Raw genomic sequence first — 16,466 nt, 5'->3', positions numbered from 1 at the left:
GACAGAGAGAAAGGTCTTCCTTTGCCGTTGGTTCACCCTCCAATGGCCGCTGCAGCCGGCGCACCGCGCTGAACCGAAGGCAGGAGCCAGGTGCTTATCCTGGTCTCCCATGGGGTGCAGGGCCCAAGCACTTGGGCCTCCTCCACTGCCTTCCCGGGCCATAGCAGAGAGCTGGCCTGGAAGAGGGGCAACCGGGACAGAATCCAGCACCCCGACCGGGACCAGAACCCGGTGTGCTGGTGCCACAGGTGGAGAATTAGCCTGTTGAGCCACGGCGCTGGCCTATTTTTTTAAAGATTTTATTTATTTATTTGAGAGGTAGAGTTACAGACAATGAGAGGAAGAGACAGAGAGAAAGGTCTTCTGTCTGCTGGTTCACTCCCCAAATGGCCGCAATGGCTGGAGCTGGGCTAATTCAAATCCAGGAGCCAGGAGCTTCTTCCGGGTCTCTTACACGGGTGCAGGAGCCCAAGGACTTGGGCCACCTTCTACTGCTTTCCCAGGCCACAGCGGAGAGCTGGATCGGAAGAGGAGCAGCCAGGACTAGAACCTGCGCCCATTTGGGATGCCTGCGCTTTAGGCCAGTTCTTTAACCCGCTGGCGCCTCAGGGTTTAGAATGAGAGGCGAGGAGGCGTCCATCTCACTTCGGGCTGGGGTCTTCACTGGGGATGGAAACACCTGGGATCTGTGAAGGAGTCACTTTCTGCTCTGCAAGCTGAGTGGCTGAGAATACGTGCCCTTCCCTGAGATGTGCAGCGTAAACCGAAACAAGCACGCACACAAAAATGACGAGGATGCGAGCATGAACTAACACCGTCATGCAATAAAGTAATCATGGAAATGCTGAAGTCCCTACAGTCCACTACCCAGATATAGTCAATGGTCTTCTGCTCTTCCACTTTTAATGTTCTTTTCACAGTCTTAGTTTTGTGTACCCAATAGATACTCAGAAGTATATTTTTACTTATTCATATGAAAATTTTCAAGCACACAGCAATTTAGAAATATGCAAATCTATGAATAGTATTAAGCTGCCATCTGCATTGAGCAATTAACATTGTCAGTTTGTTTAATCTGTATTTTACTGACATTGAAAGTAAATTACTTTAAAAAATAAATTACTTTGTTCCCATCCACTGTTTCACCCCCCCCCAAATGCCTGCTACAGCTCGGGCTGGGCAGGAACCAGAACCAAGAGCTGGGATGTAATCGAGGTCTCCCTATTTGAATCATCACCTGCAGCCTCCCAGGATTTGTATCAGCAGGAAACTGGAATCAGGGGCCAGAGCCCAGTATCAAACTCAGGCACCCTAACATGGGATTCCAGTGTCTTAGCTGGCAACCTGACTGGAAGCCAAATACTCTGTTCCTAGGTTCATTAGCAATTGTCTGGTATGTTCTGGAAGGCATCACCTTAGCGTCTCTCTCCCCCAGGGAAAGTGAGCGCAGTACTTCTGTACCACAAACCATATACTCAGCCTGGCGGGTTCGAGCCCCAGCTCCATTCCAGTTCCAGCTCTCTGCTACTGCACACCCTGGAAGGCAATAGGTGATGGCTCAAGGTGTTGGATTCCTGCGACCCTTGTGGAAGACCTGGATTGAATTTCTAGCTCCCACCTTCAGCCTGGCCCAGCCCCGGCTGGGTACTTGGGGGTGAACCATTAGGTGATAACTCCTCTGTCTCTCTGTGTCTCTGTCTCTCTGCCTTTCAAATTAAAAACAAAACAGAAATCCCCAAAGAACTGGGCACTTAGATGTGCTTATTTAGGCCTTCTCAGTCAACTGAGGTATGAAATACATGTATATATGTTGATGCGGGTCCATTTATCCATTTGAATGTTTGCATATAAATAGCATATGCGTATGCATATAAATAAATGATATAAAGAAATATTTTACATATGTTTGCATCTTATGACTATATGTATTTATCTTTTTTTTAAAAAAAAGATTTATTTATTTGAAAGGCAGAGTTACAGAGAGGCAGAGGCAAAGAGAGAGAGGGAGAGAGAGAGGTCTTTCATCCACTAGTTCACTCCCCAGATGGTTACAATGGCTGGAGGCTGTGTCAGTCTGAAGCCAGGAGCCAGGAGCTTCCTCCTGGGTCTCCCATGCAGGTGCAGCGGCCCAAGCACTTAGGCCATCTTCTGCTGCTTTCCCAGGCCATAGCAGAGGCCTGGACGGGAAGTGGAGCAGCTGAGACTTGAACTGGCGCTCATATGGGATGCTGGCACTGCAGGTGGTGGCTTTACCCGCCAAGCCACAGCACTGGCCCCATGTATTTATCTCAAAGAATATGATTTCTGTGGATGCCTCTGACTCTAACCTGGCAGCACGTGCATCCTTCTTGGGTTACTCATTGGCTTATTTGTAATTTTTCTTTCTCTGAGAGTGAGACCTGGCTTTTTTTTTTTTTTTTTTTATATGCACAGCTTTCAAAGTCAATTAAAATTTTTGTTTTGTAAAAGTCCATGATTTTGGGGCCTGTGCTGTGGCGCAGCTGGTTAACGCCCTGGCCTGAAGCGCCGGCATCCCCTATGGGCACTGGTTCAAGTCCTGGCTGCACCTCTTCTGATCCAGCTCTCTGCCATGGCCTGGGAAAGCAGCAGAAGACGGCCCAAGTCCTTGGGCCCCTGCACCAGTGTGGGAGACCCGGAAGAAGCTCCTGGCTCCTGGCTTCGGATTGGGGCAGCTCTGGCCATGTGGGGAGTGAGCCAGCAGATGGAAGACCTCTCTCTCTCTCTCTCTCTCTGTGTGTAACTCTGACTTTCAAATAAATAAATAAATAAATCTTTAAAAAAAAGTCCATGATTTTAAACCTTATATTTTTGTCAAAGCTCATAAGAGCTAACATAGAATTCTCATATGTTTTCTAGTCTGCAAGAAGAGGGGAGATTTTAAGTTAGTCCCTAATTCCTGTGGCCCATCGTGAAAGGAGTCTCACAGCACTGAGAGAGAACTCGTCTTGGGCAGGTTTCAGGAAAGACCAAGGCAAGTCATCTAACTATACCATTGGTACTAAGCCGACAATCACTCTGGCCTACTTCCTGAAATGTGCTGTTTAAAATAGGCTTAAAAGTCCCCAAAGCAGTCACTGATATTCTGGAGTTGGGGAGTATTTTTTGAAAGTTCCTGGTTCCTGGAAAACATTTGGAGTTAATTTCAGGGTTGAACAGAGTGAGTCATCAGAATAGCACCATGTAACCAAAATGGAGCACAAACCACACATATGATCACTACATTTCCTAATACCCACATTATAAAATCTAAACAAACAGAACTTAATTTTAACAATATTTTATTTAAATCAGCATTGTAACCAATTTCAACATGTATTCACCATACAAATTTGTGAGGCATTTTACTGTCTTTTTTTCTCGTGAGTCTTTGGAATCTGGTGTGTGCTCAATGCATATGGCACATCTCCATTTGAATGACCACATAGCCACGTGGGATTAGTGGCTACTGTGTTAAACAGAGACATTCTAGAACAAAGCAGTTCCTTTAGAAGGATTTCAAAGTTGTGGTCCATGAGGCAGTCTGACAGCGGCACTGAATGACTTCTTCTTTTCCAGGAAAGGAAGCAGAAATGAAATTAAGTTAGCTGCATATTTTATGGGTCCCAGGAGAAAGGCACATGGCCAGAGAGAATGAGCTCAGTGAGAAACTGGGAGCGAGTCACACGAATTATGCACTGGACAATGTCCAGTGCTCCACATGAGCCTCTAGTTTACAGTAAGGTTGTATCATGTTACCAAATACAGACATTTCCTAACTCTGCTTAGGGAGGAGGCATATATTGTTACCTTACAGACCACCACCGTTCCATACTTCGCCATTATCGTGTTCTACTCTTTGGGGATTTTATCTTATTGTCTTTTAAACTGCACTAACAGAAATAAGGAAACCTTTTAAATTGTTCAGAGTAGGTCTGAATCCTATTTTGGGTGTAAGTAAAAGAGTAAAACAATCACACTTTTTTTTTTTTTTTTTTTACAGGCAGAGTGGACAGTGAGAGAGAGACAGAGAGGAAGGTCTTCCTTTTTGCCGTTGGTTCACCCTCCAATGGCCGCCACGGCCGGCGCACCGCGCTGATCCGATGGCGGGAGCCAGGTGCCTATCCTGGTCTCCCATGGGGTGCAGGGCCCAAGCACTTGGGCCATCCTCCACTGCACTCCCTAGCCACAGCAGAGAGCTGGCCTGGAAGAGGGGCAACCGGGACAGGATCGGTGCCCCGACCGGGACTAGAACCTGGTGTGCCGGCGCCGCAAGGCGGAGGATTAGCCTAGTGAGCCGCGGCGCCGGCCTACAATCACACTTTTGTGTACAAACTAGACATCCACAGCAATCAACAATGTAACTTCCTCCGTTAGCCAGCAGTACTCTTTCATTTTTTTTTTTTTTAAGATTTATTTATTTGAAAAGCAGAGTTACAGAGAGCCAGAGGCAGAGAGAGGGAGAGAAAGAGAGGGAGGCAGGGAGGGAGAGGGAGAGGAAGAGAGAAGAAAGTCTTCCATCCCCTGGTTTACTCCCCAAATGGCTGCAATGGCCAGAGCTGCACTGATCCGAAGAGGGTCTCCCACATGGGTGCAGCAGCCCAAGGACTTGGGCCATCTTCCACTACTTTCCCAGGCTACAGCAGAGAGCTGGATTGGAAGTGGAGCAGCTGCAACTCGAACCGGCACCCATATGGGATGGCTGCACTGCAGGTGGTAGCTTTATCTGCTATGCCACAGCGCCGGCTCCTGGCAGTACTCTTACCAAAGGACATTGTTTCTAGAATCTAGCACATCATTTAATATCAGTATAGGCGTGGGATCAGTTTAATAATTGGCTTCATGTTATAAGTTTTTTATATTTTGTTATAAGACTAATTAATAATTAATTAATTTGAAAAGCAAAGAGAGAGAGAGAGAAAGGGAGACTGAGGGAGAGACCGAGAGATTCTATCTGCCAGTTCACTACCCAAATGGAATTGGGCCAGACTGAAGCCAGGAGCTAGGAACTCCATCTGAGTTTCCCATGTGGGTGGCAAGGGCCCAAGCATTTGGGCCACCGTCTTCTGCCTTCCCAAGCACATTAAGCAGGAATGCTGAATCAGAAGTTGAGTAGCCGAGACTCCAGCCAGCACTCAGATATGGGATGCAGGTGTTGCAAGCAGCGGCTTAACCTGTGTGCCACAATACCAGCTCTGGTTTTCTTTAGTTTCATGAGAAGTTAAAAAGAATTGCTTTTCAAAAAAAAAAAAAAAAAAAAAGGCCAGCGCCATGGCTTAACAGGCTAATCCTCCACCTTGCGGCACCGGCACACTGGGTTCTAGTCCCTGTTGGGGTGCCGGATTCTATCCCAGTTGCCCCTCTTCCAGGCCAGCTCTCTGCTATGGCCCGGGAAGGCAGTGGAGGATGGCCCAAGTCCTTGGGCCCTGCACCCGCATGGGAGACCAGGATAAGCACCTGGCTCCTGGCTTTGGATCAGCATGATGCGCCGTCCGCAGCGGCCATTGGAGGGTGAACCAACGGCAAAAAGGAAGACCTTTCTCTCTGTCTCTCTCTCTCACTATCCACTCTGCCTGTCAAAAAAAAAAAAAAAAAAAAAAAAAAGGCCGGCGACTCGGCTCACTTGGATAATCCTCCGCCTGCGGTGCTGGCACCCTGGGTTCTAGTCCCAGTCGGGGTGCCAGATTCTGTCCCAGTTGCTCCTCTTCCAGTCCAGTTCTCTGCTGTGGCCCGGGAAGGCAGTGGAGGATGGCTCAAGTGTTTGGGCCCTACACCCACATGGGAGACCAGGAGGAAGTACCTGGCTCCTGGCTTCAGATCGGCGCAGCACGCTGGCCGTAGCGGCCATTTTGGGGGGGTGAACCAACGGAAGGAAGGCCTTTCTCTCTGTCTCTCTCTCTCACTGTCTAACTCTGCCTGTCAAAAAAAAAAAAAAAAATAGTACAACAGCATTCAGAAAAGCCAATGAAAACCAAACCAACCCAAACATCTATTTTCTTTAAGGTGCCAAAAAAAAAAAAAGAAAGAAAATCAAGGAACACAATCAACATACATTTTTATAACTGCATGTCTGAAGTAGACAATGATAGTATAGAACATTTATTGTACATGTCCCATGTACCAGGCACTGCTCTGAGTCAGTCTTTTACCTGCATAATTTCATTTAATCCTAGGAGATTATCACTCCTACTCAAGAATTAGGAGTGAGTCAGCAGCATGGAACAGGAATTACCCAAAAAAGTGTTTGTTCTCATAATAAGAAATCGGGGGTAGGTTATGGATTGTTCAGTGACAAGAATGAACACACATTGTATTTCCAAATCCAGCATTCTTAGCACATCTACTGCCTCATTGTCCCAAGACGGCTGTCACAGCTCCAGGCAGTAAGCCTGCTTTCAAGCAGGGAGAACGAGGAACAGTAGATTTCCTTATACTCTTCATTGACCACACGGGGATCACTGGCCGTTCCTACCTGGCAAAGTATGTGGATTTCTAATGCCTGGTGTGGAAGGAGAGAGAGAGAAGGCAATCTCATTCTAAAACTCACCTGCTGCTGGGAGAGCCAAAGCAATCTTGAAAAGGAACAACGTTGGAGGGTTCACACATCCTAACTTCAAATCTTACTACCAGCCGCAGTAATCGAGATGGCGGTGAGATGGCGGTGTACTGGCTCACAGGCGGATCAATGGCGTGGATCTGAGAGTCTAGATGTAACTCCGTAAGTGTATGGATAATTGATTTTCAACAAAGGTGCCAAGACAATTCAGTAGGAGGAGAACGGTGTTTTCAATAAATGGTGCTGGGGCTAATGGATGTCAATGAAGAGAATGAAGATGGACCTCTTTTATAATTTAAAAAAGTAATTCAAGGTAGACCAGAGATCTAAAAGCATAACATCGCTGACAGGAACAAAGGAATAGATCATTGTGAGCTTGGATCAGCCAAGGCTTTGGGCACAAGTGACCCAAAAGCAAAAGACAAAGGTAAATTAGACTTGGCTGGAGATACAAACTTTCCTGCTGGAAATTATACCATGCAGGAAAGTAAACATACAGCTCACATAGTGAGACAAAGTATTTGTCAGTCATGTACCCGATAAAGGACATATCTAGACTATGTAAAGAGTACCTACAACTAAATAATGGACAATCTAACTTTAACAATAGGAATAAGTTAAACAGCCATTTCTCCAAACAAGATATACAAAGCACATGCATGAAAAATGCTCAACATATAACTAATGACATTGAATTATTAGTTCCATACAAATCACAATCATGAGATGCCAACTTATACCCACTAGAATGGCTCCAGTAAAAGACATGGTGGTGAGCCTCACATCCTGTTGGTGGGATTGTAAAGTAGAGCCATCACTTCAGAAAACGGTCTGGCAGGTTGTCCAACTGCTGAACGTGGAGTTACCACAACACAACATCTCTACTCCTAGGTGCACATCCATGAGAAATGAAAGCACATTCACAGAAAAACTCCCATGCACATTTTCCTGGCAGTCAAAAGCTGGCAACACCCAAACATCTGTCACCTGGGGAGTAAAATGTGGTATTCACTGATGGAATATTATTCAGCAGTGAAAATGAATGGAGGACTAGGGCAGGTACAGTGTGGATAAACCTTGAAAATATTAGGTGAAAAAAGCCAGACACGAAAGACGTAATATGTATGATTCCTTGTGTATGCAGGTTGGGAATAGGCCAATCTAGAGACAGAAAGGACATTGATAGTTGCCAACAGCTGGCGTGGGGTGATAATGACAATTTCTTTTTTTTTTTTAATTTTTTTTTAAAAAGATTTATTTATTTATTTATTTATTTGAAATGCAGAGTTACAGAGAGGCAGAGAGAAAGAGATAGGTCTTCCATCCACTGGTCTACTCCCCAGATGGCTGCAATGGCTAGAGTTGCACCAATCTGAAGCCAGGAGCCAGGAGCTTCTTCCGGGTCTCCCATGTGGGTGCAGGGGCCCAAGGACTTGGGCCATCTTCTACTGTTTTCCCAGGCCACAGCAGAGGACTGGATTGGGAGTGGAGCAGCAGGGTCTCGAACCAGTGCCCATTTGGGATGATGGCACTGCAGGCAGTGGCTTTACCCGCTACGCCACAGCGCTGGCCCCAATGACAATTTCTAAACTTAGGTTGTGGGTATGTTGTCACAACTCTGTGAATATACTAAACCCAATATATTGTTTAAATCAGTGAATTTTTTTTAAAGATTTTATTTATTTATTTGAGAGGTAGAGTTACAGACAGTGAGAAGGAGAGACAGAGAGAAAAATGTCTTCCATCCGCTTGTTCACTCCCCAGATGGCTGCAATGGCTGGAGCTGTGCCCATCTGAAGCCAGGTGCCTCCTCCCGGTCTCCCATATGGGTGCAGGGGCCCAAGCACTTGGGCCATCCTCCACTGCCTCCCCAGGCCATAGCAGAGAGCTGGATTGGAAGAGGGGCAGCCAGGACTAGAACCAGTGCCTATATGGGATGCTGGCACCGCAGGTGAAGGATTAACCTACTGCATCACGGTACCGGCCCCTCAGTGAATTTTATGGTATGTAAATTATATATCAATAATGGTTTAATAAACAAAACACAAGGCATAATTATGTGAAAAAAAAAAAAAAGATGTATACTTGGAGCCGGCATTGTGTAGCTGTGGGTTAAGCTGCAGCCTGTGACACTGGCATCCCATACTGGAGCAGCTGATTCAAGTCTGGGTTGCTCTGCTTCTGATCCAACTCCCTGCTAATGCACCTGGGAAAGCACTCTTTGGTTCCTGCCACACACGTGTGAGGCTCGGATTGAGTTCCTGGCTCTTGGCTTTGGTATGGCCCAGCCTTAGTTGTTGCAGTCACTCTGTCACTCTACCTTTCAAATAAATAAATAAATCTTTTAAAAAAATTCCTGTTTTAAAAATGTGTGGGTGTAGGGGCTGGCGCTGTGGAATAGTAGATAAAGCTGGCACCTGCCGTGCTGGCATCCCATATGGGTGCTGTTTCAAGTCCCAGCTGCTCCACTTCCGACCCAGCTCTCGGCTATGGTCTGGGAAAGCAGTAGAAGATGGCCCACATCCTTGGGCCCCTGCACCCACATGGGAGACCTGGAAGAAGCTCCTGGCTCCTGGCTTTGGATTGGCACAGCTCCGGCCATTGCAGCCAACTGAAGAGTGAACCAGTGGATGGAAGACCTCTCTCTCTTTGCCTCTCCTTCTCTCTGTGTAACTCTTTCAAATAAATAAACAAATCTTTAAAAAAAATGTGTGGGTGGGTAAATATGTAAAATGGAGATATCTGTCCCTAATAAAAACAAATATTGGCCCCATGGCACCCCTACTTCACCTTTACTCCTACCCATTTTTTCCTTCTCACATCAATTTGGATCAAATATAATCTCAACTACCACAGTTCTGCGTATTTTTAAAAGATCAGAATTCTTTTTGAACATAGACACGATATTATCAAAACTAATAATTCAAAACATTTCCTTAATGTTAAATACTTTGCCAATGTCACTATTTCTAACATCTTTCAATAATGTTTTACACAGGAGCTGAATTATGATCTGCTACTTCCATGTTTTCCCCTGGAGGCTTGGCCAGTCATCTGCTCCCTGAGCTCACAGCTGCCCTGGGGAGTCTTTATCCCTCTGTTTTTTTCCTTTCTCAGCTTTCGGGAGCACATTTTCTCAATAAGTCTCTAAGAAAGGATGCATGGGAAGCAATTTCAGTTGTTAGGCCTCTGAAAATGTTTCCCTTCTGCATAATTGAAGCTCTGTTGTTTACAGAATTTCAGGTTGCAAATAATTTTCCCTTGGATTTTTGAGGAATTTTCTGGTGTACAGCGTTGCCAGTGACAAGTCTGAAACAACTGTCCTTTGGAAACTTTTTGGAACGTCTTTTTGTTTTAAAAATTTCCATTAACATGCTCTAAGTCCTTTTCCATGATACTGGATCTTCCACAGCCCTTTCTTTTGAAGTCTTCTTACACTATTTCTTTAGAAGTTTCTTCCTATTTGATGTTCAAGAAACTCCTGTTAAATCTTGAATTTCCTAGATTAGAATCTTTCCAATAGTCCACTTCTTTCTGTCCACCTCTTTCTCATCTTTTGTGTTTAGCTATTTCAATTTTTTAAAAAAAGATTTATTTATTTATTTGAAAGGCAGAATCAGAGAGGCAGAGGCAGAGAGAGAGAAATCTTCCATCTTCTAGTTCACTCCCCAAATGGCCCCAATGACATGAGCTGCTGATCCCAAGCCAGGAGCCAGGAGCTTCCTCCTGGTCTTCCCACGCGGGTACAGGGGTCCAAGGACTTGGGCCATCTTCTGCTGCTATCCCAGGCCATAGCTGGGAGCTGGATGGGAAGTGGAGCAGCTGGGACTCAAACCTGCACCCATATGGGATGCTGACACTGCAGGTGGCGGCTTTATCCTGTATGCCACAGCGCTGGCCCCTAGGTATTTGAATTTTAATTTCCAAGAGTTTATTCCACTTCTCTTCCTTTCTTTATTCTTTATTGAGGGCAATGAATGTCCAGTAGGGAATCTCTAAATGTCAGTCATTTGGTGTTTTCTCCTGGACTGTAAAGTTTCTCAAGAAAATTACCCTGGTGGCCGGAGCGACAGGGCCAGCTGTTGGGTGCTGGGAATAGAGGTGGGGCAAGGGTGACAGAGCAGGCTGGGTGGGTGGTGGCATTCATGGTGCAGATCTTCCCTTAACCCATGGCTTTTCAATGCAGTTTTATTTCTCCTTTCTGATACTTTCGGATATACCTAGTATTCTTAAGTCCCAAACTTCTCTGGTTAAATTTGTTTAAAAAATGAAATATCTGTCTTCCTGTTCTGGGTAGGACAAACTTTTTTTTAAGATTTATTTTCTAGGATATGCTAATATAAAGTAGTTCTCATGAATCAATTTAAATAGGACAAGCAATCAATAGAAAAACAGGCAACAAAATACATGAACAGACATTTACAGGAAACACAAATAATGATATAGTAAGAGATGCTCAATTTCACTAGTAATTTAAAACCACAGGGAAATTACAAACTAAAACCACAGTTAAGACTCCACCCATCAGCCTGGTAAGAATTACCAAGGCTGACGTCAGTTGTTGATGAGAATGAAGGCAACAGGAATTCTCAAATACTGTATTCAAAAACCACACTGATGCAACCAGCCCATCTGGCACGACCTAGTAGGGTTGAGCATGTGCACACTCCAGCATGTTGACTAAGGTGTATGCTAAACTCTTGTAACTAAGTATCTTAACATAGGTAGAATACTGTTCATGCAACATCATCCCTCAGAATAAGACAGTGAAGACAACCCAAATACTCACTGATGGATGGGATAAGGTGTGGTATATTCATAAAATCTAATACTATATGGCAGTGAAATACATGAACTACAGCTATGTGCATCAATATGAATTAAATGTTGAGTTAGAAACCAAGTTAGAAGAAAATCCGTAATATTGTAAATTTTATAAGGCTAACAAACAAGAAAACAATACAAATGCACAGGAATGATTAATACCAAATTCAGGATACTGCTTAGACATGAGAGGCATACAGGGAACTTCAAAGGTATTGGTATGTATGTATGTATTATTTATCTGAAAGGCAAAGTGACAGAGGGAGACAGAGAGACCTTCCAGCCTCTGATTCACTTCCCAGATGGCCACAATGGCCACAACAGCCAGGGCTGGGCCAGGCTAAAGTCAGGAACTTCATCCTGCTCTAGCACATGCACGGCAGGCTTCCAAGTACTTTGACCATCTTCTACTGTCATCCCAGATGCATTAGTAGGAAGTTGGATCAGAAGCAGAGCAAAACAGCAAGGTCTCACACTGGCCCCTCTGATAGGGGATGCTAGTGTTGGAAGTGGTAGCTTAACCTGCTGCACTACATACAATGCCAAGCCCCAGTACTTTTTTTTTTTTTTTTGAAGATTTTATTTATTTATTTGACAGGTAGAGTTACAGACAGTAAGAGTGAGAGAGAGAGAGAGAGAGAGAGAGAGAGTCTTCCTTCCATTGGTTCACTCCCCAAATGGTCGCAACAGCTGGAGCTGCACCGATCTGAAGCCAGGAGCCTGGGCTTTCTCCCAGTCTCCCATGCAGGTGCAGGGGCTCAAGCACTTGGGCCATCCTCTCCCAGTATTTACTTTTTGAGCTGACTGGTGGGTCCATGTGAGCTCATTGAACTATTACAAATGCACGCTATGTTCATCCTACTGTTTGTATGACTGATCACCGAGAAAGAAAAAAATCCCATCACAATCTTCTCTTTACTGATAAATCTGTAGCATTGCTATTCCTAGCCAGGTGGACAAAGCTGGACAAAGCTCCGGTAGAGGGAATATACTCCAGATGATTTCGTTGTCTGAACGCCTTCTGTCATCTTTGTATTTCCTGTGTTGGCGGGTGGCACGGACACGTACTTTCTCAGCTGGAGTCTTCCGAGAGTGAAAGAGGGTGCTATTAATAATTACGTAACAATGGGCGTTAAATCACTGTACTGTTCTCAGCAGAACGGGAAGCTGAGCGCTTACAGTCTCCTTTAATAATGCATTTTGAGGGGGCCGGTGCTGTGGCCTACCTAGTACTAAGCCTCCCCTGTGGTGTTGGCATTCCATATGCGCATGGTTCCACTCCAGGCCAGTCCTCATCTGATTCAGCTCTCTGCTGTGAAAGTGGTAGAGGATGACCCCAGTTCTTGGGCCCCTGCACCCACGTGGGAGACCTGGAAGAAGCTCCTGGCTCCAGATCGGCCCATCTCCAGCAGTTGTGGCCATTTGAGGAGTGAACGAGTGATGGAAGACCTTTCCGTCTCTCCCTCTTTCTCTCTGTAACTCTCTCAAAATAAATAAAAATATAAAAAAGTACATTTTGATGATATAAATTTATCCTGGTAAATAGTTTTTGAGCATAAAAATGTTTATAAAAATGTTTCAGTGAGAACTGCAATGGTCAGGACACTGGATTAGAGACCCAGCTCTGAGCAATTAGAAATGATGAAAAATAAGTTAGTAAGGGCTCGATGCAGGAAAACACAACAATATGCTAACAGAAACCACTTACTCATCAACTACTCAGCCTGGCTGTGGTGTTCACAGGTCAGCTCGATCCCTTTTTCTTGTGGTACCTTTGCTTCTCTCTCCCTCTGCTCTGTCCATCCCCATTTCACAGGCCAAACTCCAAGAGGAGTTAGTGGCTTCTGCCCCTCACGGAAAAAATCCCGTGAACTGAGGTCACCCTTAGGCTGGCAACTGCCCCGGGGGAATCTTGGTCCATTTTGTGAAAGGCCAATGCCTACCTATGTTGCTTCCAGTCTCAGCTGAAGCAGGATGTCAGACAGAGGACACCACGGGCTACAGGCACATGATGAAGTCAGTCTGTGCCAACTCGACTAGCCAACAGGTCCTAATTGTTTAGGAAGAGTCTGCAATTCCAAGTCATAATCAGCTTAAAACCCCGGAGAGACAGTGTCTGACGAAGACTAGCCACTGGAATGTAATATACAGTGAAACATATTTATTAAAATAATCACCGCGTTTCCTCAGGGCTAAAGCTATCAAAGAGTGCGCCTTTTCTAATCAAAGTAGTAATTTTTCACCATGCAAAAAAGCATTTGCTATCACATTCATAATTTGAGGCTGTATTTTCAAACACGTTTGTACAGACTGCGAAAGGCTTGTCAAAGATGAAGTAAAATTTATTTAAATATTACAGTTACATTGTATGCTGCTGGCATACTCATATTCACAGTTTATAAAGTAAAAAAACTAAACTTTTAAAGTCAGCTTTGAAATAGATGCACTTTTATTAATACATTCACTAGTTAGGTCTGCTCTTCTAAGACAGGAGCAAAGACAGAGGAGATATTTTCTTAAAGAAACTCAACCTGTCAGCAGCAAATTCTGGTTAAGCAAATTTGGAAACTGATGTTCTTTTGTGTAATTGAAGTAAAACAAAAAAATCAGTTCTTCAGCTAAGTCTCAAAATTAGAGCATAAATTAGAAGACTAAAAACTTCAGAAAGCATACTGTATGGTGATTTATTAACAAATATTAAAAGTAGAATTTTCAAATTTGATTTTAAGAACACAGTTTAGAGCTAGTCAAATACATCTAGGTGTCAAATGGAAGTAACACCACCATTTGGGGTTACTGCCAGGAATTGTGAAAACGTAGCACTGACCTCCAAGGTGTCTCCCTAGAATTCCCACTGACAGAAAGTTTAGGGACTAACACTGCCGGGATCCTGGAAACACCTGCTTCAGTCATTCACAGTGCTGGGCAGGACAGTCACTGTTCTGAGGTGCTTTTATCTGGGGATACAGAGTATTCTCAAAACAGACTCATGGCTTGCAAGCAGCGTACCCTGTCAGGAGCCTGGAGAGACACCATGAAATCACCCTACTGAGGTGTGGTCCCGACTACTCAGTGTTACAACTACATAGGGAGTTCTGAGATAAAGTACTTTAGAGAGAAAAGTGTAAGGTAAATAACTAAATTGTAATTTAACTTAAGCATCACAATAATTAACTGGAACATGTTTACTTCATAATCCTTTGATAAATATAAGTTAATTTCCTTCACATTCTATTTCCCAAATTTTCTCAACAATTTACAATAACAACCTATCTGCAATGAACAGCCTTGAAACACTACTTAAAAAGCTTAAATTCCAGTTGGGATGTATTAAAATTTAGTTAAGCTTCAAAATTCACAGTACTGCCTAGAAATGGGCGAGTCCCGAGGTACCGGGGCGGAGGGGAACCCAGTCTTCATGTTTTCGTTCTGGAGTTGTGTAGGGAGACCACAGAACCGTGGTCTCTGCTGTGTTGTGTCAGACAGCAGTGGACTTCAAGCCGAGGCTCTTGAAACACATTTTCCACATACACGTCCTGGTATATGAGGACGTGAACCTATGGATACACTTTCTGACAAAAGAATGACAGCTAGATATGTGAACCATTTTTGCCAATGGGTTCCATTTGGTTCGCAAATAATTTTCTTTCCATCAATCTACCGAAGTCCAGACCAACTGTGCAGATAGGACGCCCAGCCAGAAGAACGGGAAGTATTTTCTTCCTCACCTTTGGAAAGTGAAAAAAAAAAAAAAAAGTATTAAGTTTTTTCAATGTGAAATCTATATTCTAGTATCACAGTACAGCACAAGCGAACAATGTCTTTTTCACTGATTATACGCCATTATTTAGACATTTATTACTCTTTTTTTTTTTTAAAGATTTATTTATTTATTTGAAAGTCAGAATTACACAGAAAGAGGAGAGGCAGAGGAGGAGAGCGAGAGAGGGAGGGAGGGAGAGGTCTTCCATCCAATGGTTCACTCCCCAATTGGCATCAACTGTCAGAACTGTGCTGATCTGAAGCCAGGAGCCTCTTCCGGGTCTCCCACGTGGGTGCAGGGGCCCAAGGACCTGGGCCATCTTCCACTGCTCTCCCAGGCCATAGCAGAGAGCTGGATCGGAAGAGGAGCAGCTGGGACTCGAACTGGCACCCATATGGGATGCGGGTGCCTCAGGCTAAGGCGTTAACCTACTGCGCCACAGCACCAGCCCCTATCATTCTTTCTTAAAGATATAATATTGGATTTCCTTGTTACAACAATTTAATGGATACATTTATTTATTTTTTAGAGATTTATGTAGCTGAAAGGCAGAGTGAAAGAGAGAGGAAGAGACAGAGAGAGAGAGAAAAAGAGAGGGAGAGAGACTGATCTTTCATTTGCTGGTTCACTGGCCAAATGGCTACCACAGCCAGGTCTGGGCCAGGCAAAAGCCAGGAGTCAGAACTCCATTCTGATCTTGTAGGTGGCTGGCAGGGTCCAAGTACTTGAGCTGTAACCTGCTGCCTTCTCAGGCTCATCAGGAGGAAGCTGGATCAGAAGGAGAACAGCTGGGATGTGAATCAGCACCCCAAAATAGGAAGCCAACATCATAAGCAGCAGCTTGACCCCTATACTGCGATACTAGCCTCTGTTTTTTATATTTTAACCTTAGAACAGTGACAGGCAAAATGAAGCAATCCATAACTTTACTTTCAAATGATGTAGTTATTTATTTATTTATTTTTGATAGTCAGAGTTAGACAGTGAGAGAGACAGAGAGAAAGGTCTTCCTTTTTCCGTTGGTTCACCCCCCAAATGGCTGCTAAGGCCGGCACACTGCGGCCAGCGCACTGCGCTAATCCAAAGCCAGGAGCCAGGTGCTTCCCCTTGGTCTCCCATGCGGGTGCAGGGCCCAAGCACTTGGGCCATCTTCCGCTGCACTCCTGGGCCACAGCAGAGAGCTGGACTGGAAGAGGAGCAACCGGGACAGAATCCAGTGCCCCAACCGGGGCTAGAACCTGGGATGCTGGCGCCGCAGGCGGAGGATTAGCCAAGTGAGTCAGGGTGCCAGCCCTTAATGATGTAGTTTTAAAAATATAACTTGAA

General features: G+C 44.7%; 1 protein-coding gene across 1 annotated transcript in view; it reads right to left on the bottom strand.

Moving 5' to 3' along the window:
- Positions 1 to 11,933: 11,933 nt before the first annotated feature.
- The window catches only part of GCC2 (GRIP and coiled-coil domain containing 2), a 59,748-nt gene continuing 55,215 nt past the window's right edge, over positions 11,934 to 16,466 (bottom strand). The window contains exon 23 of the mRNA XM_062210049.1: positions 11,934 to 15,105. Coding sequence (XP_062066033.1) covers positions 15,035 to 15,105 — 71 coding nt within the window. The 3' untranslated portion in view covers positions 11,934 to 15,034. The remainder of the gene's footprint in view (positions 15,106 to 16,466) is intronic.

This window comes from Lepus europaeus, chromosome 13, assembly GCF_033115175.1.
Source record: "Lepus europaeus isolate LE1 chromosome 13, mLepTim1.pri, whole genome shotgun sequence".
Lineage (NCBI taxonomy): Eukaryota > Metazoa > Chordata > Mammalia > Lagomorpha > Leporidae > Lepus > Lepus europaeus.
Note: the sequence above shows the minus strand (reverse complement) of the source record. Positions and strands in the feature narration are given on the sequence as shown.